Below are 27,687 nucleotides of genomic sequence, written 5' to 3'. Positions count from 1 at the left end.
GGTGACCAGCTTGTGGAATGATGAATAAAAAGTGAGAAAAAAGAGAAGTTTCTCGGGGAAAACCTGAAACCGGGAATAGAAGAGAAATAGAGAAAGAAATGAAAAAAAAGAAATTTTTGAGGGTAATGATGACTCGTTGTGAATTCAGCAATTCAGCCATTGAGATGAATTATCTAAAGAAATATTTGGAGAAAGTGAGAGTGTCGGAAGACACATACATAACTGAATAAGATTGGATGAAATGTCTCAATAGTAGATAAATGAAAAAAAGCGATCAGAAATGTCATTTTTGTTCTCATTCTTTTTCTGGATATATTGTTTGAAGTATACTTAATCCCATAATGAGATCAGATCAAGAATTTTTGAGGCAAAGAGTAAACCGGGATTATAATGAAAATAGAAAGCTCACGGTGTTCACAAAATCTAGATTTTTAGATCCTCAAAGAACTAAAAAAGTCGGAAGAAGTTTTTTGACACCAAAACTAAAAAGAAAGGTCACGTGTAGGAATAAGAAACAATAGGGAAGTGTGGAATATTCATTGCATATTCATACACCTTTTATTTGTTTCTTGTCGAAGACGTGTCTTCAAAATAGTAGTCCTCACCTACTTCAAATTCTTTCAAAAAAAAAATGAAAGAAAATCGGTAGCAGGCAAAAAAAAACTGAGTGGTTTCCACCGGATAAGTTGAACTACTCTCCATATAATTCCCATGGACCTGTCAAGAACAATATATGCACTAGTTTTGTGGGAATACATGAAATAGCGTGACTCTGACGTTTTCATAGGGTTTGTCAATCTAGATTTTTCAGAGGAAGAAAAAAGAGAGGTTTTCGCTGATGAGGCTTATTTTGTCAAGAAGTTTTTAGGAAAACGCTTTTTGATGAATTCTGAGAACACTACACTGTTTTTAAAACCTAAATCGAAAAATGCGCATTGTATCATCAATACTTTAGTAGATTACTCAGGAGAACCCTTTTCAAATTAATTTGCACTAATATGTGACGTTCGTAGAAAAACTAACATAAAAATGTTTCTTACTGCGGGTCCGAAAAATTCCGCTTTCCGAATTGTTTATTTCATCTTCTTCTTCTTTTTGTTATGCATTCATTTCTATTTTTATTCATTCACTTTTCACAGGCCCAGCATTTTCCTTCAATCGCTTTTTGGTTTTTTATGGTGGGTCGGAATATTAAGTTTATTTTCTTTTTTGAGTTTTAGAAATCACAAATCACAACTTGCCGTTTTCTATTGAAACGTTTACTTCGAATAAATGTAAATTGTTTCTGGAAGCAGAGGATGAAGAAATAAACATGGAGTATCTCAATTACAACTGTCAATTGCAGATTGGGAATGTATAAAATCAAAAAATGTATTTTCATTAGGAAGAAAATTATTTCCTGACGCGCGACGAGAAGATGAAGAAAAATTTGGTTCAGAATAATTGGGTGTCTTTTCTCAAGATCTCAAGATGAAAAAAAGAAACAAAACCAAGAACACAGTTCTGACATGCTCGGATTAGATTAGTGCATATGTGAATATATTGACTTTGTGGATATGCAGAAAGAGAAGATATGAATAATGGAGGATGATGAGGAAAAAAAGATGATTTTTGCAGGAGTTCTGTGATTTTCACGATTGTTGGATTGTTGCTGTTGTCTCTGGTGTCGAAAGCATTGTTCGGTCGCGTTAAAAGATTGAAAACGATATACCACGTAGGGTTCAGGTGAAGTTAAAAAATGATTTTAGATAATCGCTGTCTAATAATGGTAGTGGAAAATGCATGTTGGAAATGTAATGTTCTACCGGCCTTTTATAGGAAGGAAATAAGTATTTATGAGTTATTCAGATCGGAAATTTTCCTTATAACTATTAGACAGAAATCTTTACCTAAACTTTTTTTCATACCCACAACCATAATACTTACCTTCTTGCCACACTTTGGAAACATTTCTTCATTCTACCATAAAAATCTCAATTGTACAGGTGCCCAAAAGAAAATACAGTTTGAATATGAATTCAAGCATAACCCTTCCATTTTATTCTTTCCAGAACAATAAAACAGTTTGCCCATCCCATCAGTTTCTGGTTGACCCGTTTACATTTCATATTGCAACATTATTCTTCTCAGTTTTCACTTCCTAAGAAATCATCAACCATGTCAGAATATTCTGAGAAAAGTGAAAAAAAAAACGCTTCCCAATCGGAAATCTTAAAACTCATCGACCAACAAATTAGATGCGTTTATTATGATCCTAAAATAAAAACACTCACCTCTTTGAAGCTATGCATACTGTTGTTCCTGGATACAGTTTTCAGGAAATGGAACATTTCGAGAATATGTTCGGAATATGTGATGACGCAGTGAAGCTGACGGTGACAAACCGAAGCAGAAAAGTTTAGTTAGCAATTGGATAAGTAGAAATGTGGTCGTGAGCACACTTGTCTTGTCTATCAACGCAAGTTTCTCATTTTCTTGTTTTTCGGTTTTTTACGAGAAACAAAATATACGACAGAAGGAATGTTCGATGGGAATAAAAAAGTGCTCTGGCAGACGGACAGACTTCAACACACACAACAACTGACAAAATCGCGCACCGGAAGACGTGTGAAGGCGTTAGAGCAAAAGGCAACCCCGTAATTTGAATCATACGATCAACGCGTGAACTTTCAACCAAATAGCTTCCAGAAGCATCAAATCAATGCTGTCAATATTTTCGAAGTTTAATCAAACACAATCTGGTAGATGAAACACTCAGATAATTGGAATGAAAGTATAGTAATCTTATGTACAAGAGAAAACGCCAAATTAAGTAGCAACTGAAAATACTCTTTCAGGTTTCAAAATCTAACAAATGTTACTATCATGTTAGATTGTGATCAATTTTCAATGACACATACAGTATAAATATTTTTAGACCAGACCCACCGATGAACGATTCCTTCGAGTTTTCGTTTTCCGAAATATTGACATGATTCTGTAAAAAATACATGATAATTTTCATATTTTTCAGTTTTCAATAGTTCTCAACGATGAATAAGAAATGTAAATGAAGCATGTGACAAGAAAATGACATTCCGATGACGTATGAAAAAATACAGGTAACACGGAACTTTGGTTTCTTGAACTAAAATTATAATAGATCAATTTTTCTCACAGAATTTATAAGAAGAAAATCTGGATAATTGTGAGAAAATCGGTGGGTATAAAAGTATGAGGGAAAAAGTTTCAAGGCGTCAGTAGAGCAATTATTCGCTACTTAATTGTTGTGAATATTTTACTTTTGCAAAAATTACGCAGTATTGAGTGTATTTCTAGATTAACTGAGCAATACCAGATTCCAATCGGCTCAGTTATTTTTTTTGTTTCAGACGTATTCGATTCCCAATTTTTGTTAAATGACCCTTTCCCCCAAGTTTTTCCTGCAGAGTTTGCGTGTCTTGTTGCTTATGGCTTTCATATTTTTACGAAACTTCTCAATTTGAGACGGATCATAAAACCGGTCAATGTCTTTCATTTCTTTGTGGAATAGTCATCATCGTCATCATAACAAATGGGTTGTTTCAAGACGTTTGTCATTTGTATACGTTTCCCAAGGGGAGCGACTCAAGATAACCAAGGAGATTCTCGGAGCCCACGCGAAAAAATTCGTTTGAAGTATTTTCAAACATAGCAATTTCAGTTCGACCACATCACTAGCTGAGAATCATCAACACCGTCATTTCTATTTTCGATGTCCTTTTGGTCTTTGTAATGAAACTTGGTGGAGGTCATGATGAAGATGACGAAATGACCTCTCCTTATGAATCTATAAGTTCTTGTCATGAAGCACGCCAATTTTTATGAGGGAGGCTCTCTAATATGTATGCAGCAATCGAGAACCGCTCTGAAACATCAGCATCTTTTACTATATTCATTCCATACTATTATTCTTCAAAGATTCTTTCATTTTCTCAAGTTTTCCAGACATGTTGTTGAATTTTAGATTTGAAAACACTCAAAATTTATGTAAAGTTTTGTCTAGTCTATCAAATGCATATCGTATTAGCGATTTCATTAGACATCTGACCATCCGGAAGCCAGGAAGGCCCGCCTCAGCTTTTTATGACTAATCCAAAAGTCGTTAAAAGATGCTCCCATTGCTTTTCAAACTCATTCTTCGGTTTAAAGTTGTGACTTCATTCTGACGAGAAAGAAGCCAATCCAATATTTTAGAGAGAATAAGATGGGGGTATAGAACCCATCATTTTGAAGATCCCACAACGACCTTGTTATTCTTCTTTCCTCTCACATTACTCTGCTGAAAAAACTCCTCAATTCTAACTTCTCCTTATACGATGTTGGGTTTCACAAAATCAGAATAAAAACGATTTCCTTCCTGCTTCTTGGTTTCTTTTGGTCTCTCGAACACATCAAATCGTTAAATGGCTTCACTGCAGTTCCTGTAGAGTTTGGTTCAATCTTTAGTTTTTCAGAAGTTCAATTTCCCTCCTCTTCTTAATTTTTCAGATTAATTGGCAGAACGTAAATCGCAAATCCTACCGGAAGAAGATTTTCCCAAATAATCTGATCATTGCAACTAGTTAGACGGAGTCAGCTCTTAACAGGAATTCCTTATTTTGAAACCGGAAAAAAGTCGTTTTCATTTTGTTCGGCTTCGGTAGCCAAACCACATAAAACTAACTACTTTTCCGTTTTCAACTGTCTCATTCCTGCTGTTTTCAAACAATGAATTTGTGTGCTGGCTAACTCTTGAGACGTCATTGAAATAGTTGTATGCATAAGATATACGTCGTATTATACTTAGTTTTCGAATTGTACTTATTCTTAGTCCAGAAAAACCAATTTTTCTATTTTGGGTCTTGTTTTTAAATCATATCATTTACGTGAGTTAAATGATCATTGAATAGTAACATAGTCCACCCCCTCTGACTTCAATACAAAATATCTGAAATTCGTGAGATCAAACTGAAGAAGACCTTAATATAGCTAGTCCGTTAAAACGAAATAACGTCACGAATTCTTTTAAAAATGAATGGAATCCGTTTTTTTTGTTCATCCTCTATAGTTTCTGTTTTGCAACTCTCTTCTATCACTAGACAACTACCAGAAAATGCTTCATTCCAAATGAATTCGTGAACAGTTTCTGTTTCTAGTTCTGGTTCGCTCTTTTCAGCTCCACCCTCCCATTCTGTTTTTATGGAATAGGTGGATATGCGGGGATGATGCTCAAAAGGAGTGTTTGCCGGGATTCCTTCTTTCTCTTGAATTCAGAATTCTAGAAGGATTCTTGGATCTTCAAGTATTCGTCATCCTAGTTATTTCTTCTGACTTGAAAACTACTCCACTCCTACTTTTATTTCTTATTTTCTACTTCTGCTCTTCCACTTTTTTTGGATATTCTTTTTGCTGTGTCTGCTATACCCAATACATCTGGAATAATCTCCCAGAAACCTAAGAATGAAAAATTAAGTTCTTGTTTCAGATCTCTCGGACTCATAACTAATGAATACTAAAGTTTTCTTTCATTTCAAAGATTTTTTTCATTATGCACATCGATCTTCCACTTTTTCCCGGAAACAGTGTATTTATAATATTTTCTACGTATTTCCTTTTTTTCAGAGCCTTGTGTGCAAATGATGGGTTACTCTCAATCTCGCGTTACAATCGCAATTTTGCTGTTTGCCGTGTTGATTGCGGTCTGCCTTGCGGCACCGCCAGCGTTCCCCGCTCAAGATCTTCAAAACGGTAAGCAACAAAAAGATGTACTTAGTTTTAATAGTTATATGTAAACTTTGTAGAAGATTGGCCCATGTTGGAGGAGGAAGCGTTGGAGATGCCAGGAGATGGAACTGACGGACTTCATGAGTACGTGATTTTTTTCAAATTAAAATTAAATTAAAACCACCACTACTACTTCCTATTGACGTCATTTATTTCCATTTCAGAGAAAAACGCGCAGTTTTCCGGATGGGCAAAAGAGCTATGATGAGATTTGGTAAACGTGCGGTGATGCGATTTGGAAAGCGATCTGTGTTCCGACTTGGTTGAATCACTTTGTCCTTCTTCATTCAACACTGCACTCGACAATAACTTCCGGGCTCCAATAATTTCTCATAAATAACTAAAAATCTTAATTCCAACGTTCTTTCTTTACGCCCTTTAGATTTGATACCAGTTACCATCTTCTCAAACAGTGTGCATTATTTTTTAACGATTGGAATAATAAATTTAAGTGTGTTATTTTGGTCTTATCTTTCAAGATATCTTTTCATGAAAAAGTCAAGTACGACGTAATACTCTTATTCTATGAGATTGATACAAATGCGAAAATTGAAAAACTGAGTATCGAAATTGGAGAAACGTTTACATTCATTGCTGAAAACACTGTGTTTTTTTCATTTTCACTGAAATTATAAAGTGTCCAGATGTTGTTCAAATCAAGCTTTGTCTAGTCAAGCGGTATCCGTAAATACAAACAATTGTGCCGACATTGTTCTGCATGTTGGAACAGACACAGATTTATTGTGTTCGATACTAATATCCTTTACAATATGAACAATTGATTAGTCAGTGTAAGGTGTGCCGTAACATTCAATATTCCGGTTTTCGAGCAAGCGTGGAACTGAAAATTTATAATATGTACTTTACAATAAGAAATCGAGAAGAACTGACCAAATAGTATATAGGTTCACAATAAGTTCCAAAGATGTCAGTTCGATGCGATATACCTTTGTTCAGAAAAGAAATTTCCGAAAAATTTCAACTGACGAAAAATAATATTCATCAATGATATTATATTTACCAGTCTGAAACAATTGGTTTACTTTGATGGCAGTAAAGATGTGAGATTACCTACAAGCTTTCACTAGTATGTGTGCCTTTTGTTAAAGGCTACGGTAGAATTCTAGCTTTAGTTGAATATGATATGGGATATAGGATGTATGAATTCTGTATATGTTCTGAAAGTGTTGGGCTAAAGCACTAAAATGACTATTGAGGAAACGAGCGAAACTGTTCATTGTCGATTAAGGAAACTTAAATCATCGAGTCCTGCAATGATAAGGGTTGTTTTTATTACAGGAAGAGATGTTTGATGTCTTGAAAGCAAACCAAGAGCATAATTGAAGCAACAAAACATACTTCGAATTTCGAGGACAACAAATCAAAGTTTTTCAAAAGTATCACAATGCGAAATTTCATTTCTAGGTAGTTGTCCTACAATTTTGTTGTGTATTACACTTTCTTCCCTTATATCAAACAAAAATCGTTCCAGACGTCAAACCCGTTTCTAAACCCCTGCATATACTTGGTTTTTTCTGAACTGCTTTCAAATTGAATTGACTTCCATCCAAAGAAAAGGAGAACAGATGCATCGTAAATCTTCTTGACGTTTCCCCCACTTTATTGCTGTTTCCAATGGTTTCGACGACAGGAGAACCCCACGGCAAATGGAAAGCCTTTCATGGAAATGATGGATGTTTTTTTCTTGCAAAATATTGAAGATGAAATCTGTCGACTTATTGTTATTTATTTCGCACAGTTTGTGTTTTGAGGTTCATTGGTTTTTATTTCCAATAAAATACTATTATAAGGAGCCTTGAACACTATCAACAACTCGTATATTCGTTTGTGTAAATATTGTCTTATTTCAATTCCTCTCAGTACCGAGGCAGCACAACTTAGGTTCTTGGCAAGAATCAGGTACCTCGTATTTAATCATATATTTCATATAGGATTTTGGTTGAGTGTGAAAATGATCAAAAGTTTATTTCCAATGATAAGGTTCATATTCTGAGAATCAGAATCGTGGGAGCTATATACTCCGTGAGAAGTAATATGTTTCTCTGGATATGAAAACCCTATTTCACAACCTAATGTGTCAATTTACCGATTACAATTTAGTAACCAACGTCATCGGTTTGAAATTGTTTTCAAATCTGCCATAAGAATATTCTCGAAACCAATAGAACCCTCCAAAAATCGTATGTTGGTGTCTCATAGATGACGAGAGCTCGTAAACAACTATTCGTCTCGCCGGGGAAGCAAACGAAAGGGAAGTGCCTCGTGGCCGTCACAAGACAGTGAGACGGAGAGAACAAAACCTAGTCCCCGGGACTTTTTTCTCTTCCATTTCACTTATTTCTTCCCGAATGCGTTTACCTATCGATCCACGTTTTTTACCACGTAGTGTAGATTTCTGGGTAGAATTTCTTATCAAATAAATAGAGGACGATCGGATGATAAAGTGTTTCATTGTACAAAAATTTGCCATTTCAATATATCAAGTCTTCATTATCTTTTTTCTTCCAATCGAGACCCTATCTCTCCTTTTCCAAGTTTTCACTTTCAAACTGTTTTTTTTTCTAAATGACTCTCCTCCCCCTTTTTCTTCTTTCTGCCTTTTCCGTCATTTCATATCAGTCTGATCACTCTTCCCAATTTTCTTATTTTCTTCAGAAGTGAAAGGTTAATGATAATCTTCCCGGATTAATTCCTACGTACAATGGAGGAAACGAAGAGTGACAAGAAGTATGTGATGTCTTAGAATAGGATTATTTTAATCCTCATTAAAATTTTCAGATTCAATCGGAGAGAGGCTATTTTGAACAGCTCGTACATCTGCGGAGTAGTTGAAGGTGAGTGTTTATTAATTCATGAAATCAAAAAAGTGAAATTATTCAGGCTTCTACGGACGTCCATGGACGCAAGAACAGCGGAAACATCTCTTCAAACGGCAGAATCATCTTGGCCTCACTACTTATTTGTACGCTCCTAAAGATGATATGAAACACCGATCGCAGTGGCGTCTGCTGTACAGCAATGAAGAAATGAGTAAGAGGTTTGATTAATTGAGACTAAAATGTTGAAAAAAAAACTTTCGTTCTAACAGAGCCGGCAGAGAGATTTGTTGGGATTTGACAGTTAAGCAATCTTTCTTAGGCTGGATTAACATGTTAATCTTGGACTCAAACACTATGTAAGAAAAGGAAAGAGACACAAAAACAAGTGTTCTAATTTTGTGGTTAAATACAAGAAAATCAAATGTTACGATGAAATGGTTTCAACGCCATCAACGCCTTATCATTCTCTGAACATATATTTTTTTGAGCGAGTCACTGTTCAAAGTTCCTCAACAAAAAGTGAACCTATGATAAGATAACTTTCTTCAGCGTTACTACGAAGTCTTGTGGAGAGTGCGAGAGACAACAATGTGAACTTTGTCTACGCAATTTCGCCCGGTTTGGACATTGTGTACAGTTCGGATAAAGAGATGGACACACTGAGAAAGAAACTTGATCAAGTTTACACAACGGTGGTTCAAAAATATTACTGCAATGTTTCTAGGTTCAATCAGTTGGATGCGACTCATTTGCGGTGCTATTCGATGATATTGAGGTTCAAATGCAGCTAGTGGATCAAAAAAGATTCAAATCATTTGCACATGCTCATGTGAATAGAAATCAGAATATCCAACGTTCAATGATGTTTTCAGGTTTATATCGCAAATAAAATCTACAAGTATTTGGACGCCAAAGTGTTCATGTTTTGCCCAACGGAGTATTGTGAGACACGAACTTTTCCAACTTTGGAAAGCTCTCCATATCTCAATACAATCGGACAGTGTCTAGAAAAAGACATTCATATTATGTGGACAGGTAGAAACGAGGGAAACTAAAGAAGAAAAAATGTGAATGAGTTTTCAGGACCGCAAGTCATATCTCGATATATTCCAGTGGGGCATTTGGCTCGTGTAGGCAGAGTCATGCGCCGAAAGCCGCTTATCTGGGATAATCTTCATGCTAACGACTATGATTTGAAGAAAATATTCATGGGGCCTCTGATGCATCGATCCGTGAAAATGAAGGAGTTGACTTCTGGATTGTTGCTAAATCCAAACGGGCGCTATGAAGCAAATTTTGTTCCAATTCATACATTGTCGGATTGGAATGCAGCTGATAGAGATTTACTTCCACGTCAGTTTATTGTACCATAACATGACTCTAATCTTTATTTTTAGATGAGTCTGGCCTTTCGGAAGACACTGGAAACCTTTTCAACATTGACTGCAGCACGGAGACACTATACATTCCGGAAGTTTCTATGATCAATGCTGCCACTACTTGGATTGATGAATTCATTACCCCATCAGTGAATAATGCACAGTTAGTTTATAAATGAGTTCAGATAGCCAAAAGAGCACTTCAGGGCACCTATCCTCACCGCCGATGTTGCGGGTTACGTACCAGATCGTCGAGAATGTGTGTGGCTGCTGGATCTGCCGGAGTCTCATGGTGTTATTCGTCCAGAACCCGTTGCTCCTGCTGATATACCCACAGAGAACATTGTTCAGTCTGCAGTCCCTCCGGAAGAGCCAGTCCCGTCCGAGCTCAACTCCTTGGCAGCGGATTATTCGCAGCCAATGGATATGGTTAGTCATCTAGACAGACCTCAAAGTCAATTTGGAATGCAATTTCAGGGAGACACCGGTGAGAACCTGGACGATGAGTCAATGTTATCAATGGACGATGATGAGGCTGTTCCATTGATGTTTTCTGGATTGGCCACTACTGAAGAGGACATCAAAAATCAACGACTGTCTCTTCTCACTGCTTTGTGCGAAATGTTCTACCTGCCATTCGAAAACGGCCCAAGAGTGAAAACTCTTTTCAGAGATTTCACTTGGCTGATGCAAAACGCATCTGTTATGAAAAAAAGTTTCAAGGAGATTGAGTACGCATTAACACCATAGATCGGATTTAAGTTTCCTATTTTCAGAACTCTCGATCCTCTTCAGTCGGAATGGTTGGTGAGATACGACGCTGTCACCGAGTTTCTCACGAATTCCATTGACGCTTTCTTCTTCATCACTCAAGCTCCAAACAAAGCAATTCTAACTGAAATTGTGCCATATGCATTTGAAGCTCATGGATGTTGTGTTGTGTTGATAGCAGTTGCAAGATGGATGATGCAAGGAAACGCAATGGACAACCCTGAAAACTACTTGTTCGACGATTTCGGCTCGAGCGATGAGTCATGGATCAGTCAAACCGGTTTGAAAACCGACACATTGAGGTATGCACAAGTTTTAAAATATTTTCAGCAAGTTTTTTATTTCTAGGGTCTTCACCGTTATGGAAAATGTCGAACAAATGTTCACAACAAGAATATTTCTCCCACTATGTATGTTCTGTTTCGACATTCGACCGTTCACAATGGCTGATAAAGATTACATATCCGGAATGGTCACAGTGATGTTAACCAACAATCAAGACTTACTCCGTCATCGAGCCAAGAACTTCGCCGATCGAAACATTACTCCATTTTTGAACAGTGGTGCTCAGCACAACTTTGTGTGTGAAAAAGTGGATGAAAGTGGGCATAAAGTGAGTTAACGATTTCTTTTCTAATAATTTACCACCCAGTTTCCAGCCGGTCTGTTATGCAACTGGACACGCTGATGGTGCTGCATTCAACCACTATTTGCTCACTTATAAAGAGCAGCTAAAAGAGAAATATAAAGGATTGATTGAAGATAAAACCGTCGGTTCTGCAAGACTGTCTCAGGAACACATTGATTTCATTCAAAATAGTCAGACTCCTATTGAAATCGAGGACTGGTATCCAAGAATTCCGGAACACATTTTCGAAAAGTATCCAGCATGGGTAGAAACCTATTTTGGCCTTGACTCGACTGATGCTTATCCAATGAAAAAAGTCTTGCACGTTGTGGCAACTACTCTTGCTATGAATGGTGAGTAAGAAAAATATACGTCAGTAATTTCATTCAAAAATGAAAAGTTTCTTAGGTTCCCACGGATATTTCATTGCCATTTCTAACGAGGATGTCGAGCGCCAGAAGTACTTCTACGAGATTGGACTCAACGATTTGGGATTGTCAGACTGTGAACGATTCCGCATTATGGGACAAACGATACGTTCGGTTTCCCGCCAGTCTTCGTCTTCTGACTAATCTTTTGTAAAATTGTAATTGTATAAAAAGTAGATAGAATCAAATTCATATTCCTATTATCACATTTTCGGTAATTACATTCTTATTTTAAACACTTTTTCTATGTATTCTTTTTCTTTTTTTCATATGTAGTCTAGTCCATCAATATTTTTCTCGCACTGGGATGTTAAACTTTGTGTCACTTTACCTTTTCCTTACATTGCCTCCTATATAGCCTTTTTCACAGAACCTGGTATTGTTTTGAACTTTGTGGCTGGTTTATTTGTCATTTTTGATTTGCACAACATCTTATGATTCTGAAATGTTCTGTATTCCTGTATGCTGTTATTATTCCATTGTCATCCATGTTCGACATTCTCAATATGTCATCACTGTTTCAGTCCAACTTGATAAATAAATAATAATAATTTAGTTAAAGAAAACTGAGAACTGATTTTATTCTACAAAGTGAAAAGGGAATACAAAAGAAATCAATAAATTACTCAAATAATTTAAATTTGACAGATCCGTTGAAGGAAATGCATCAAACCATCTATTGCTGTTAGGAGAATTGTTATAGTTATTAGAAACGAATACAATGAAAGCATTGGATTTTTGAAGAGTTAGAAAAATTTTGCATTATGCATATAAGGAATGTTGCAAAACAGAAACCAAAGTAATTATAATATAAATAATAAGTTACATAATTAAATAATGAATGCAATCTATGGGGTAAAAACATATCGGGGTGTGTTTTTCAAGTGAATATAAGACACAGCGCATTTCTTCAATGGGTTTAGCGATAAGTTAGTGATGGTTTCTTTGGATGGCACAATTTCAAGCATTGACTGGATTTAGAATTGGTTGGCCAACAAGTCGACAAGCGTCTGTACAACCGTGTCCTTGCTTGAGCGAATCGTCAGGCGGTACATCTGAAAAATGTATGTTTTATTAGAAGAGACCTTTTATTAGATCAATGGTCCGTTAACACTTGTATGTTCTCGGCTACCGACTAACATTTTTATCGGTATTCTTTTTTTAAACAAAACTGTAGTTCATGCTCAGATTTTTGCTCACTTTCATCCATAAGAAATACTCAAATAGACTGGTTTTGAAGTAAAATGGTGAAAACTATGAAACTAAACTAAGCATCCGGACTCATTCATCTTTCGGCCAGTTTAGTCATTCTAGCCATCAAAAATGATTGATGAGTCTCGTCAGAAACACAACTACTCACCTTCGCTTGCTTATTTGGCTCCAATCGAATCAAAGTTCCAATTTGTTGAGTTTGCGTGTGAATAATTCCGGCACAAACATAATTGTCCGGGTTTGGATCGACATCTGTCAACAAATTGGCTCCGAAACCCTTGAGCTTCGTCTCAATTGTAGCGGTTTCCATTGCGGATTGAGCACTGAAAATTTTCTGAGCCTCTTGAGAAGCGGCGCCAAGTGATTTCCATCTGGTGAAAAATTGCTCCGACGTCATGACAGATGGCTCGAAGAATTTGCTGATGAAGAGTGGGAGGTAGAAGTTTTTGTCGAAGTTCTGGAGGGCTCCAGCGCGATCACTAAAAAAAAGAAAAATGATTATAATAAAATGTTTAAATGATAAACTTACGTGAATGTGAACTTAATGTTCATGATGGGCATCTTCTGGAACTCTTGCACACAAACAAAGTTGATCAACTGTTGCACTTGGGTTCCAGCAGCAACCACTGGCTCAACTGGTTTAGCCTGGGCTTGAAGTTGAACAGCCAAAGCTCCGGGACAAGTGATGATTGGAGTAAATTTGTTGAACGGCTGAGAAGTCTTGTTTCCATAGAACATGCCCAGACGTCCCAAGTTATTACGGGTCTCCAATTTGCATCCAACTTGAATGTAGTCGTCCTCCCACAAGATGGCGTTGCTTTTCGTGACGAATTTAGTGTAATCAGTCTTGTTGGCGATTTCCACGTCATCAGTTTGAGCTACGAGTCCAGTTCCAGTGTTGTTCGCAAAGACATCGGCTAGCGAAGCAGTGGTATCATTCACCGAGTCGAAGTCAACCAAAGAAGTAGATCCTTCACTCATAACAGCCGATGGTTTGGCTCGTTTCTCTTTCTCTTCACGTTCAAGTTCCTCCAGTTGTGGTTTACTCTTCTTCAACTTGGCAAGCAAACTGCTCTCCTTTTCGGCGAAAGCTGGCATCACTTCGAGAATCTGAAATAAATATTAGATAATCTCCATGACATGTTTCTATGACTAACCGTAGCGAGCACATCACTCGACGCCAATTTTGTCATCTGAAGATACTCAATCGATCGTTGTTGCAATTCGGCATCCGGGTTTCGCAAGTTGTGGTCAGTTTGAAAGACTTGTTGAACCAATGGTTTGATTTCAGGGAACAAGTTGCAGAATTTGATGTATGTTGTCAACAACAAGCATCTAGTGGTAATGCTGCACAAATGAAACTTCGAATGCAGTAACTCGAACTGAATCTTGGCCGTTGATCGTTCATCTCCAGCGATGAAGTTTCCAAATTCTCCAAGTATGTATCCTCCAACTTTGACCATGTTCTCGTGGCAAGCCGGTCGTTGGAGAGCCTCGAACACTGTCTTTGCGGCGTATCCTTGCACATCTTCACGATTGACAACAATCTGAAAGAATGAATTGTTTTGTTCGATTTCGCAACTTTTATATTAACTCACCTGAATCACACGATACCAAACTTCCTCACTAACGTAATCTCCAGCGATTCTGATCAACTTCAAGATGACGTCGACGTACCACGTGTAGTCAGTGGCATATTTTTCAGCAAGAATAGCCACTTTTAGCACCATTTCTTCCCGAATAGAGTAGTCGGCGGTTTCCAAGTAAGCCAGCATCTCGGCGACAATTTGGTTGGCATTGGATCGATCGCACATAGCATAAAGCAAGTCAACAGCTCTCTGGCGGACTGATACATCTCTTTCTGTTTTCAAACTGTTGATAATAGTGTCTTGATGCTTCTTTACGGCGTCGTGAGAGAATTCAGATGTAGCCAGAAGACACATCGACTCCAGTGCCAAATATCTCAAGTTGGTTTCCCGATGAGACAAGAATGTACCGAGTTGGTTGCAAGCACGGACCAGAAGTTGTGGCTCTGAGTCCATATGGATGATCAAAGCGATAGCTTCAAAGAGCACTGCGTTCTTAGCATTCGAGTGTTGCACCTTCTTCGATTTTGGAGCATCTTGAGCCTTGTTGAGGATTCCCTCCAAGCATTCAAGGAGACGAGCTTTGTTAGACGGATCATCTGCTGGTGGGTAGTTCTGAAGGAGACGGAGAAGTTTCACACAGAGCCATGGAGCTGGGACGAAATAGTAGGTGTAGTCCTGGAGATCCGTATAGGTGGCGGTAACAATTCTACTCAATCTGGAGATAGCGAGTGGGACGGCACCCTTGTACTCTTCCGGCCACTTCTTGGAGAGAGCCTCGATTAGCGATGCAGCGGACGTGACAACACCCTGAAAACTTATAATCGGTTTTAGCATTAAATTGTATCCAATTTTGATAGTCCGTTGCGAAATATGGGAATTTCTCTAAATGTGAGTATGTTTCCTACTTCACAATCATGTTACTCACCATGTGAGAGTCATTGAGCAAGTGCACAATTCTACTAGCATACTCTCCTGGCTGGAATGAATCCGGCGAGTTGCGGAAGAGTTTGAGAATGCACAATGCAGCTGACTGCTTCACAAAATCAATTGTCTCTCCGGAGACAAGCAATTTCGGCAAGTCGGTGCAGAAGGCCTCGACCATTTCACGGGATCCCATGTTGGAAATACATTGAAGAGCAAGGTTGACATGAACTGGGTTGCGGGATGTCAAGTCGTTGCGGATTCCTTGCACGATCAGCTTCATCAGATCGGATTGCTGCTCGATGAGCACCGAAATGAACAGATATCCCTGAAAATCGATAATTGCTACGGAAAACTTCAAAAATAAACTCACAATCTGTTTCTCCGTGTATTTGTTGGAGGAGAGCAGGTTGACCGCTTCCATGTGGCCAAAATCAATATCGTTCCCCAGTAGGAAGATGAACAGAAGTTTGCACACGTATTTCTTCTTCTGATACCCATCCAGCGTCTTGTCACCTAAAATGAGATTAGGTTTGAGCGGTTATTACAGAAAATAGTGCCTTACCTTTGAATTTAGATCGAATATTGGCCAATTCCTTATTGATTCGCTTCAACTCGGCCTCCTTGCTCTTACAATTGCGGATATCGCTGATGAAAACCGCGAGGCCACGCATTCCATCTCCTTTTACCGCCGGCATCTTCTGTAACAACATTCAATACCCTCTGAAAAAAGAGGTGGTTTGTTCAGACATGCAGAACAAAAACGAGAACAACAGTTAGAAAAAGTAACAAAGGGAGAAGAAGTGATAATTAGTTTAGTTTTTTGTTCTACTTTTTATTCCGCTCATTATCTTTATTTTTATACGTACGACTAATCCACTGCAGCCAACATTCCGCTGTATTTCGAATATAGTGTAACCTTGCATTTATTGTCAGTTGCAAAATGATGAGAGCACGCGTAAATGTCAAAAACGTGAGTAAATGAAATGCAAATCGCAGGTTTTTATATGTTCTTATAAAAACTGTCAAAAAAATGCAACAACGGTGAACTATCGATTATTTGTTGAATTAGAAACAATGGTGCGAGGCAACAAAAGGTGCTGATACTGACAAACATATATCTTTTTTTTATATAGGTGTATTCGAAAACAAGAGGCAAAAATGTCGGGGGTAAGGAAGCGATTATTGGGCAAAAGTAAGAGGGCGAAAAGAAAAACGCATTCTTTTTTCGGGCAAGGGCACGCTAACCAAAATCCGATACGAGACGACAGCGGCCCCTCGGAGGACACCACAAAGGAAAAGAGGGCAGCGCAATTCTGTGCAAACACCACAACCGACGCAAAATTGCGGACCTCGTCCAAGAGGGGGCGTCTTGTGTGCGCATTGATTCTGTTGGTGCGCGATGTGACTCGTTGCCGAAGTGGGACCCTTTTCTCTTCTTTTTCGTCGGTCTTAGTGTGAAAACGGGTCCCTTGTTTGCCTCCGCTTCTGCGATTAAAGAAACGCGGAGAAAAAGTACGAAAAGAAAGCAGTGAAATCAATCCTTCTTCCCTTTTTCTCTTCCGAGCACACTTCACTTTGGGGAATTATTCACCACACTTCTTATAATTGGGTTGGGGGCCTGTTTTGAGACCACTAAGATTTTGGAGCATTTCTTTTGTTACTAGAAAACAGAAAAGTGGAGAAAAACGGAAGAAATAAAATAATAAAGAATTTCCAAAAGGGAAAGACTAGGAAAGAAAAACGAGGAGGGTCCACACAACGTATGTACGTTAAACGAACTTGCAAAGATGCAAAAAGATGGAAAAGGAGCCGAGTAGAGTTTCTGTGAGAAAAGAAAAAAGATACGGGGGAAACTAGTATTTCTTCGAATGGCCATTAGCATGACTGGTCCCTCGCTATGAAAAGTTATATTGTGAGCATCTTTATTATTTTATTTCTTCCGTTTTTCTCCACTTTTCTGTTCTTCTAGTAACCAAAGAAATGCTCCAAAATCTTAGTGGTCTCAAAACAGGCCCCCAACCCAATTATAAGAAGTGTGGTGAATAATTCCCCAAAGTGAAGTGTGCTCGGAAGAGATTGAACATCTGAAGTTTGTTTGTGATTGTTTTGTGTAGAGAAATCGAAAACTTTTGAGGCAATACAAACAGGAGAAACCGTTTTTTTTCAATTGAGAATGAATAGAAGGTTGTTGAAAAGTGATTGAGTTATGAACACGAATGTGTTTGGGTAAAAATTTGGAGTATGGGTTTTGGCTTTAAGAAACAATACAAACAAGATGCTTTTGTGGAAAACAGTTATAATGGATTTTTGACATCTCAAAAAAAGTTTGCAAAGATTTTCTCAATTTACTGACAATCCATTTAGAAAACTCGAGAAATATTGAAATTTGATACTAAATGCAGTACATCAAGTAGCTGGACAAAAAATAAACAGATGACTCATAAACGTTTCATTTTTATTCAAAACTTTTAATGTTTTTCTTTTAAAAAATACGCAGAAGCAAAAATTTCACTATACAGAAAAAAGCGATTGAATATAAATTTTGGTTGTTTTTGAAGGCATTCGTTTGGCAGTATATATTGACAGATAGCGATGAAAATATTGATATGGATAAAGAAAAAGAGAATAAAAGAAAGACGCGTGATCAGTCTTGCATTTGATTGATCATTTTTAATTCAATCCTGGTAGAGCGGGTTTTCCATCAGATACGCGCATTCGCTTGGACGACGCGAAACGTGTGGAGAGCTGCTGTAGGATCGAGCGGATGCGCTGAAATTTGAAAAATGTTCAAAGTTGAGGTCAATTGGAACTACCTTGAATATCTATCTGGCTGAACTGGGATGGCAACCTCAAATGAGACTTTCTCGGTGTATGGGGACACTGGACGACCATCATGAATGGATACCCATCTCGACTTTTTAGTAACCTGCAAAACAGTTAAAATGAACTAGAAGTTACAAATTTCATAAAGTTGTTTGTGTGTAGTTGCATTACTGTTGATGACAAAAAATGCAGAACAAAACTATTTTTTATTGAAAAGGAATTGCGTGATAATTGAGTTTTTGGATGAGTCTATACGAACTCCTTGCGCAATGAACCATGTGACAGTTTGGTTTGATGGTCTTTTAAGAATTATTCAGCTTATTCAATCTTTAGTCCAAGAACAAACCTTTTTCATTGGCAGATTAGCAGAGTTGACTGACACATTGCTTTGTCTGGATCCTGCTCCAGATCTAGAAGAGGCAGAATGTCCAGATCTTGGCGACAGCATATTGATAGATCCGGATCTTGGCGAAACGTCATCTGAAACAAGATATATTTGATCCTCGGAAGTTTTTGTATCATTTTGTTTCTTGTAACTAATATTAGTTGAAAAAGTTTGACGTAGTTTGGATAGTTCAGTTAGCAATTTTCTCATCTCAACGACGTCTTCTGTTTCCCTTTTGTCTTCTGAATCTAGTCATCTGGAACTAAATAGTTTCTAACATTCCGAAAACGAAGATGTGCGTTCATTCTCAGCCAATTTCACACTTATTTATCTACTAGTGATGTCATTTATACATCCACTTTTTGCCTCAATTGTTCCCCCAATTTTGTGGAATTCGTTTCTATTTTATTTCTCATGAGTCGTGCTCCTTTCATTGTCCTTTTTGCAGTAAATTCAATTGTTTTTTCTCTTTTCTGGCTCATTTCGTTTTGAGCTCTTTTAATATATTCATGACATTTTTCTTTCTCTTACCATACTTATGTCTTGGCGAAGCATGTCTTGAGGAGTTGGCCGGTTGAATGTCGATGCGTGGGATATGGAGTGGTTGAATGGGCTTCAAACATCGTTGTAATTAATTTAATTACCCAACATACGCATTTCTGTTTTACAGAATGCCGTCTTTCTACTATTTTTGTAGAGTCCTTTTTGTTACAAAGAATAATTATTAAAATGCAACAAATGCTTGCACTTCTAATTAGTCATCTTTGAAATTGTTTGTTGGTAGATACTTACTTGGAGCAAGTGTCGGCTCAAAGAGTTTTCCCCTCCGACTGGGGTGACTGGTCTGACAGGGGATGCTGGACGAACAGGTTCGGCTGGCTGAAATGCTCATAATTTCATACTATCTTTTTCCACAGTCAACCTAATTTTTCCTCAAAATAGTTGTTGCTTGTTTTGTATTCCAAAACTGTCTGACTTGACTATTTCATGAACAAAAAAGTCAACATCTACATATAATCCATTAGCCAATAAATAAACAGTTTTTTCTCTTACTTTGCTCTTACTTAACAAACACCATGAGCAATTGACAATTGTTTCTACATTCAAATATTTTGGTAGTTGACTGGTTTCTCCCCGCTCATCACATTACATTCACGATGGGAGCAAACATTTCAAAAATAGAACGATCGGTGTTTCTAAGACATCGAATCACTTGGAAACTAATAGATTTTTGACAGAAATGTGAAGTTTAAACGTATTATAGCGGAATATATGATTGACAGAATGTGACAACGATATGACAATAAAACCCACTAGCCCCATTAAGAAGTTGACGGAAAAAAGAAAACAGAGAGTAGACGTTCACCTGCTCAAAACGATGTCGGTGGTCGCCGTCTTTTCAGATTTTCTATTTCACATGTTCCTATGTTCCAACTAGAATCCACACTTACATTTTTCTCTATTTTCACCACAATCTCTCCATTTTCATCACGTCCATAAGTTCTTCGTTCGGTATACTGTTTTGAAGAGACTTGTCGTTGTGGCTGTAACGAATGTTCGTTTTATGTAAAAACCTAAGTTTAGTTAATCTTAAAAAATTTTATTCAATTTTCTTAGCATGGTCTTTCAGCTTGTGAAAAATTATTCGAGTGTTAAAAACAAATTTTTTCAAACTACGAGCAAATATTTTGTAGCCAGGAATGGTATTTCTTTTCAGTTGTTATTCCTCATAAAATTTCAATAAGGCTACTCAGACACATATTTTTCGAATACAATTGAACAATTGTTTTTGTCTAAATCCCGGTCTGAGTCAAAGTAATAATATTATGAATGCACAATTCAAAAAATGATACCTCACTGTGTGGAGTTCCGTGAATTCGTCTTTCGAATGTTTCGATAGTGTGAGCTTCCTCACTTCCAATTTTCTGAATATTTTCTGATTATAATGAAACAATAGAAGTTAAATTTGGCTACCTCAAATCGTCCTCCTTCATAAGGTCTAACGTCCATGGTAACTATGAGAATTCAAAAAATGCAAAAAGTTGAAAGTTCGGAGAGAAAAATGCACAAACTGATGATTCAGTATTCTCCTCTTCTAACCAAAGTAATCTTTGCCTAACTGTTGCCCTCCCACCCTGACTACTCTAACCACCCGTATTCTCTAATTCCAAAAAGCTATTTCCTAACTCTTTGCTCTACTTTAACATAGCGCCTCACTATGTGAGCAAACAGTCACACTGAAATACAGTTGTGCTCTTTTTCTCTAGCATCACGCCGCAGTCGCAAGAGCTCAATGCTCCCCGCGAGCCGCCACGCACGAGAAAAAGAAAAAAACTCTTGTTGAACTCGATTCAAGTGGATTCCACTTCTCCATTTTGATGATCATAAGAAATATGGAGGGAGAGGATAAAATTTGGATAACTGGAGAGTATAACTGGTTTTGAATTAGCAGCCTCCAGGTGATAACTGCTTGGCAAATAGGTAACAAGAACTGGAAAAGTTATCAAGAGGTCAAAAAACACAGAGAAACTTAATGAGATGAGCAGAAGGGATAAACTAGATGCAAGTTCTTGGAATTTGAGTTGAAACTTTTGAAAAGAGAGAATATCAACTAAGGGAGTGAGAAGAGCAATGTCCGGAAACATCATACTAAATTTCTTTCAATACTTCTTCCCATTTTGAAATTATTCGGACACCACACATTTGATAAAAATAATTAATATTGCCTACGTAGGCAAGTTTTTGATCGGGGAGGAACACTTTTAACCAAAACACCCACTATGTCCAGATTAATACACAAAAAACTGATGTACAAAAATCAAATGATTGAAATTAATTCCACCTAGCTTCTTTTGAAAAGCCAGAATAAACAAAAAACGAACGCCGACCTGACTCATTATCAAATCCAAAGGGGTTTAAAAAGCAGTTTGTTATTTTTCAACCAGTTATCGCTTCCAACTTTATTCATTTTTGACAAATCTCGTATTATCCGTGTTTTCACGAGCCCACCTACGGTATTCGATAATAACCATTGAGACGATTGGCTAGCCACTTCATTCATTCAAAAATTTCAATGCAAATTGAATTCGACCAACCTAAATGTAACGCAATTAACTTTTCAGTCATTGTGAATTCTGAACTTCTCAATATCCCGCCTTTCGATGTCTCATAATAGAAACCTACTGTCTGTAAAGTTTTAATTCGCCTTCATTCGAAACTCACATCACTTTTTGCACCACAATTTATTTCATTTCCTTTCCAATTTTTGTCGCCGTTTCTGCCGCCGCCACCGCTTCCTTCTTCTTTTTTTTGACTTCTGTTTCACTGGCTAATCGGTCGAAGACGATAAAATTAAATGCCAGTTTGCATAACGTTTCTGTTCCTAATCGGATATGTTATGTACTTCTAGATTGAAAACATTTCCGATTTTTAACAGGTTTTGCATCATTGTAAAAGTGGATATAATTCTAAATTCGTATGATCTACATTACATCCGTCTTCACATACTGCATATTTCCTCTTTTCAATCATCTTCAGTGCTAAAGTATTCCAGAAAATACGGCAGGTTGCTAGAATATTACATAAGACCCGGTTGGTCCCATTGTCAAGATTCTTCAAAGATTTTTCCTCTTCATAACTGATGACCATTTTCTCACCGAAGACATCTTTTGTCTGAAGGAATCATTCTTTAATATAATTCTTCTTTCTGGAGGATGATACTATTTAGCAATATACTTTTGAACTTAGATGAATAGTGTATATTTGATGCCCTCACTACCGCAAAAGAACTTCAAGAAAAATATTATGCCCACCATGACGGTGTTCGATCAGTTCTTTGTTTATATGAATGCCGTTCACTTGCCTGAAGCTGTTTTGAAGATGTGAAGAAAATAACATTGTTCTCAAATTGCCCCCACATTGTTGTCATTCCAAACTTCCCGTCTTCCAAACACAGTTATTCTTTGAAAAATAGTTGAATGTATAACCTTAAAATAAAATTCGAGGTCATCATTATCATAAAAGAACGTTTATCTTCAACAACAAATAGTCCATGTTTATTCTTCAAAACAACGGCACTTCGTGATAATATTCAACTTTTTTTCAAGTTTTTTTTTTGTTTTTTTGGAGATCGTACGCAAATTGAAGCTATTCTATCTGTACCGCTCTTGGTTTGAAAATGTTATAATCTAAGGCTGGATCAGATCCATAGATTATCTAAAGCTATTTTTAAGAATCAGTTTTGGAAGCAATTTTATTTTTTTTAGTGTTCCTGTTTTTCAACTATATCACTCCTTCACCCCCGCTTCCGCCATTGTCAAAAAAGCGTTTCCTTTTCTTAGAATGTTTGAAAAAAGACTGAATTCGACGTCTGTTGCAAAGTTCAATACAAATAGAGCTCAGTTGACTAACTGGCTAAGGACATGGGTGTGTATGTCACCCGATAACAAGATTACAGACACACTTCCGTTTGCAGAACCAGCATACGCACTAGCACACCTTTATGCGTATTAGAAATTTTGTTTCAAATAGACTCTGGATCAAATCGGATAATTTCTATGTCTAGCTATAGGGAATGTGTATAACGATAAGGAAGAGTGAAGACTCAAAACAAAACAGGAATCAAAAAGTTTGTTATCTCTCGTTAAAGCTTAGCAATTCGTATAGTTGATAAAAATCACGTCACTTTAAAATTTGAATAATCACGTCACTAAATGTAAAATGCTTCACTTGTTCTATAAACTGTCAGACTCTAGGAATCTATGCTTGAGAAGGTGGTATGTTGCAATTTAATACAAAAAAACAAAAACAACACACATTTCTGTTCTACGGTTTTGAGGAGCCCTTGAAATAAAGAGCATTGACAAAATTTCCGCTCCATGGTTCAGTCCTCTCGCGAGAAATTTCTTTTCGATTCAAATGCTCTTAGTGTCAATTCTACTAAAACACTGGGATTCCTTTCAACCAGACTGGAAGAGGATTCCGGCGGAAGTCGAGAAGTTTTTCTTTTCTGTTTCACACATTTCTACATTATTCATAAAGCAATTATCCCTGCATTCATTTTCCATAGATTCTCTTTTTTTTATTCTTTCCTCTTTTTTCGCAGATCCATTACATATTTTTTTATGTAGACTAACTAAGAAGGAGTTGACGTTTGGTGTGGTATAGTTCAAATGTGAGAATTGGGAGGACAACAAAATAGTTGTCAAAAAATTTGTGTGAATTACACGTTGAGGCCCAGGCTACCTATGCAAACACGCTCTAACGAGAAACTACGTGGAAATGAAAATATTTTCACGTATCCTAAAATTTTCTGTACGAAAATAGATTCTAATATTCACCGCCACGTATTGCGGACCATGTCTTTTTCAGAGCACGTTTGCATAGGTAGCATGGTCCTCAACGTGGAATTATTGAACAGTCATTCTCCTCAAACCCCTTAACTACAAAGTTCACAAACGACTGCTTATGTACATGTTCCATTTAAGTTTTGTAAGTGTCGGAAAAACTTTGTGGCGGTCTTTTGTCTCTGGGACCCTTCCGACAAGAACTCCCATAAAATGCAAACTTCAGTTTAACTTATGATCCCTCCGAGTCCAATTCTCTTCTTTTAATTTGACAAGTTGAAGACAAGTGCATCTTCCATGACGCATTGAACACTTTTTCTGCGATTCCCAACGGCATACATTACAGTAATACCGGAAATTCGAATCATTGAGAATACGAGCGTTGTCTCCCTTGTAATTTCACAAAATGCCGTTGATTTCATTTCGTTTGGCGCTTTTTCGTGCAAATACGAATAATGTGAGGTCGGTTGAGAATGCTTATCTATTAATGGAAAAGCAAGCAAAAAAATTGAACAATATTTAGAAGCATGGCCAATCGTAGACTCAGACTACGCAAAAATAAAATTAAATTTTTTTCACCCTTTTTTATTTTAAAGAAAATAAGGAAATCTCGGAAAAACTAGAGACTTCGACATCAAGATCGAACTTTAGTTGGAGTACGCACGTAGTCGTCTGCGTTCTTTCTTACGTCGTTCTAAAAGATTATCAGGTTAAGAATAGAGTCATTTCCCTGTCAACAGGGAATAAGTATCTTTTTGATCATCTAACCTCTAATCCACCCAAAACATGCTTTGTCTGACTTGATTTCTATACCCTGAATCACAGTCTTAAACTAGAAATTGTTCTCGACTCAGTCAACGGAGGTGAGTAAGCTACTCCAAAATTGTCGTTTCAGAGAACGCAGACAGAAACGGATCATTCGTGAAGTGTCTATCGTCAGAATTCACCAAAAATTTCCATTAAATTCCGAATGAAGCAAGCCCCCCACTCTTTTGTTTCCCATCCAACCACTTCCAATGATTTTTTATTAGTTTCTCAAGTGTAAATGAGCCCGAAACATTGTGCCGGGGGAACATTTTGTGAGATCTTTTGCCTAGACCAGCTTCACAAAAGTTTCTATCATCTTTCTTGTTCTTCTTCTTTTTCTTCCCCTCATCCAATTGAATGTGATTTGAGTTTTGCTCTATTCGTGGGATCCGGGACCTCAAAGTGTGCAGAACTTTTGATACTAAAACAAACTTTAATTAGTTTCTGCGCCTACTCCAAACTTCCAGCTTTACGTTTTTAATTGCAACTCAACAGATCATGGAGTATACGTGAGACATCAACAAATACAGAACAAGAATTGGGCTCACTGGGATCGTGGGAAACTTTTCATTTTTGTTCACATGTAGCTATGGAAACTTCAAACATCCATATCCTTTAACATTAGTCACTTGACAAAATGAGTAGATCAAAAGAGCTGAAAAACAAGTAGTAGCAATTTTACGTGGGCTATCTACGAAATTAAATAAGGACTCATTTATTTTCAGTCTTCCTCCCGGGTTTTCATCCCCGAAATTTTTTTGACACAGAACTGGAACACGTAGCCCTACTTAATCCGTGGGGATTAAAACGGACACGTATGAAATTTTGGAATAATCTCAAAACGCTATTGTTCTCATGTTCATCGTACACACAAACACAACCCTGAATCAGAAACTTTTCTTGCACCTTTTTGAAATAAGTCAGGAATATTGTGAATTAAAAAAAAACCATTTATTGAACTCTATTCACATGGAATTTCAATAGAATATAGCTGATCTGCAATATGTAATCCAACTACATTCAAAATACTGGAAACTATTTTTTTTGCATAGTGATCACCGAGTTTTAGAATTCAAAAGGAGCACAACCTCCAAAAATTCGCTTTCAAAATTTTGATTACGTTACGATACAGCAGTGATTTATGGACGCGGTCCTTGTCCCACTGCTAATTTATTATGCATACACATTTGAAATGCGATATTTCATTGAATAGTGCAGATGACTATTGTAGATGTAATCGGCACATTTTTTGGAGGCACTCTGAGCTTAGGCCATATTAAAATACTTTCTCCACCCCCGTCCTCTGCGTAAAAATGACTATAATAAATTTTATTTCATTTAGCACAATTCAATAATGGTTACCCGCTTTCATAGTATTTCAGATATTATTATGTTCTTGACGAAAGAGACATTTTTTTCCGTTTCATCAAAGAATGCTCGTATCTTGGAGTCTAGATCATTCTCTACATGTTTCCGAAAGATAACAATTGCATTAGCACTTATGAATTCATTCCTGATTGTGAATACATAACAGAAGTGTAACCTATTCCAAAAAAAGAGAAGAAGAAGAAAAAGAAACCTCTATTCGCCCACACCATAGACGATGCAAAGAAACGTGAGAGTTTGCAAAAAGTATTTTCTATCAAAAAGCTATTCATTACCGTGTGACACTGAAACCAATAAAAAGGGATGGGACGACTTCAATTAGACCTCAATTCTTTCTTTCTATCACTTCTGAAGAGAGATCAGAAATAAGATCAGGAGGCGAAGTCTAGTCGGATATAGTTTTCACCTGTTTTGCGTCTTTGCCTAGTGTCCACCCTCACAGCGTTAGGTCAGTTTGGAAGAAAAATAGCTTGAAAAAATAGGCACCATGTGACTGTTCAGGTCATGGCATTTATTAGTGACATTTATGATTTTCTTCGAAGTTTGATCGTTCAACTAGTGTTTTCCAGCTTGTGTCGTTCTCTTTTTTGTATGTTGACCTTTTTCTAAACGTTTTGTTTCAGTTTTCAACAAACCTAAATACACGTCCAAAGTACGGATAAACTAATCTCATATTTTTTGACCTCACCTACAGTATACTTTTCAATTAAAGACGAATTAAGAATCACCCTTCCTCTATTCTCTTCTTCTCTAATTCTAGAGACGCAGAGCCCTCCGTCGTTCAACCCTTTTGCTCTCTTCGCCACGCCCATTTTTTGACGAGGAGGACGGGGGGACGCAGCCGGAGATTCATTTCTTGTCCGATGTTCCGGTCACCATCTTTTTTTATTTTTTGGTACATTCATTTCCTCACATTTAATTTACAAATCTGACATTAACTTTCCTACTGTATATCATCATGGAACTGAATTCCTTTTGTTTTTGACAACTCATCGTTTTTCGCTTTTTTAGATTTAAAAATTTGTAGAAGAATATTTGATTAGACCTTCCTGTCTAGCAATTCTAAATAAGTCTAATCGCTCGAATTTTACGTGTTTATTCAAAGAACCTGTTCATGACCCACTTCTTCTGAATTCTGCGTGTTCTGTTCCAAGAATCTTTTCATTGCATTTTTTCTTTTCTTTTTTCTATGAGCACTCAATTTGGCACAACTTTTTGGTCCCTTTATACTTTTCCCTTTTATTGAATTGTAGTGATCGAAAATCGGCTACACTTCTCCATCTTGAATAGAACCACCGGTAATTGTCATATGAGGGTAAATTGACGGTTATCTGAAACTTCATCTATTTCTTTCGACTTTTAAAAGTTAAAAGTTCTTACATTTCT

At 37.1% G+C, this 27,687-nt stretch overlaps 4 protein-coding genes across 4 annotated transcripts; 2 read left to right on the top strand and 2 right to left on the bottom strand.

Annotated features, from left to right (window-relative positions):
• Positions 1 to 5,636: 5,636 nt before the first annotated feature.
• GCK72_023285 (uncharacterized protein) lies at positions 5,637 to 6,051 on the top strand (the record flags this gene model as incomplete). The annotated part of the gene is made up of 3 exons (XM_003106576.1): positions 5,637 to 5,748; positions 5,802 to 5,868; positions 5,949 to 6,051. The coding sequence occupies 3 exons, from the start codon at positions 5,637 to 5,639 to the stop codon at positions 6,049 to 6,051; spliced, it is 282 nt and encodes a 93-aa protein (XP_003106624.1).
• Positions 6,052 to 8,506: 2,455 nt separating this feature from the next.
• Positions 8,507 to 11,974, top strand: GCK72_023284 (uncharacterized protein; the record flags this gene model as incomplete). Its single annotated transcript, XM_053735321.1, has 14 exons — positions 8,507 to 8,532; positions 8,584 to 8,639; positions 8,686 to 8,835; positions 9,174 to 9,304; positions 9,349 to 9,453; positions 9,497 to 9,659; positions 9,708 to 9,977; positions 10,022 to 10,166; positions 10,210 to 10,432; positions 10,481 to 10,734; positions 10,780 to 11,076; positions 11,123 to 11,387; positions 11,434 to 11,755; positions 11,811 to 11,974. 14 exons carry the CDS (start codon positions 8,507 to 8,509, stop codon positions 11,972 to 11,974), a joined length of 2,571 nt encoding a protein of 856 aa, XP_053578887.1.
• An 833-nt stretch (positions 11,975 to 12,807) lies between these two features.
• On the bottom strand, positions 12,808 to 16,265 carry GCK72_023283 (uncharacterized protein; the record flags this gene model as incomplete). Its single annotated transcript, XM_053735320.1, has 8 exons — positions 12,808 to 12,885; positions 13,191 to 13,521; positions 13,572 to 14,152; positions 14,200 to 14,589; positions 14,641 to 15,438; positions 15,557 to 15,880; positions 15,926 to 16,068; positions 16,118 to 16,265. 8 exons carry the CDS (start codon positions 16,263 to 16,265, stop codon positions 12,808 to 12,810), a joined length of 2,793 nt encoding a protein of 930 aa, XP_053578886.1.
• Positions 16,266 to 18,230: 1,965 nt separating this feature from the next.
• Positions 18,231 to 20,773, bottom strand: GCK72_023282 (uncharacterized protein; the record flags this gene model as incomplete). The annotated part of the gene is made up of 8 exons (XM_003106708.2): positions 18,231 to 18,324; positions 18,369 to 18,481; positions 18,725 to 18,858; positions 19,295 to 19,376; positions 19,556 to 19,642; positions 20,215 to 20,307; positions 20,617 to 20,688; positions 20,738 to 20,773. The coding sequence occupies 8 exons, from the start codon at positions 20,771 to 20,773 to the stop codon at positions 18,231 to 18,233; spliced, it is 711 nt and encodes a 236-aa protein (XP_003106756.1).
• Between the last annotated feature and the right edge of the window lie 6,914 nt (positions 20,774 to 27,687).

Source organism: Caenorhabditis remanei, chromosome X, assembly GCF_010183535.1.
Source record: "Caenorhabditis remanei strain PX506 chromosome X, whole genome shotgun sequence".
Lineage (NCBI taxonomy): Eukaryota > Metazoa > Nematoda > Chromadorea > Rhabditida > Rhabditidae > Caenorhabditis > Caenorhabditis remanei.
The sequence above is the reverse complement of the archived record's forward strand: the minus strand, read 5'-3'. Positions and strand labels throughout refer to the sequence as shown.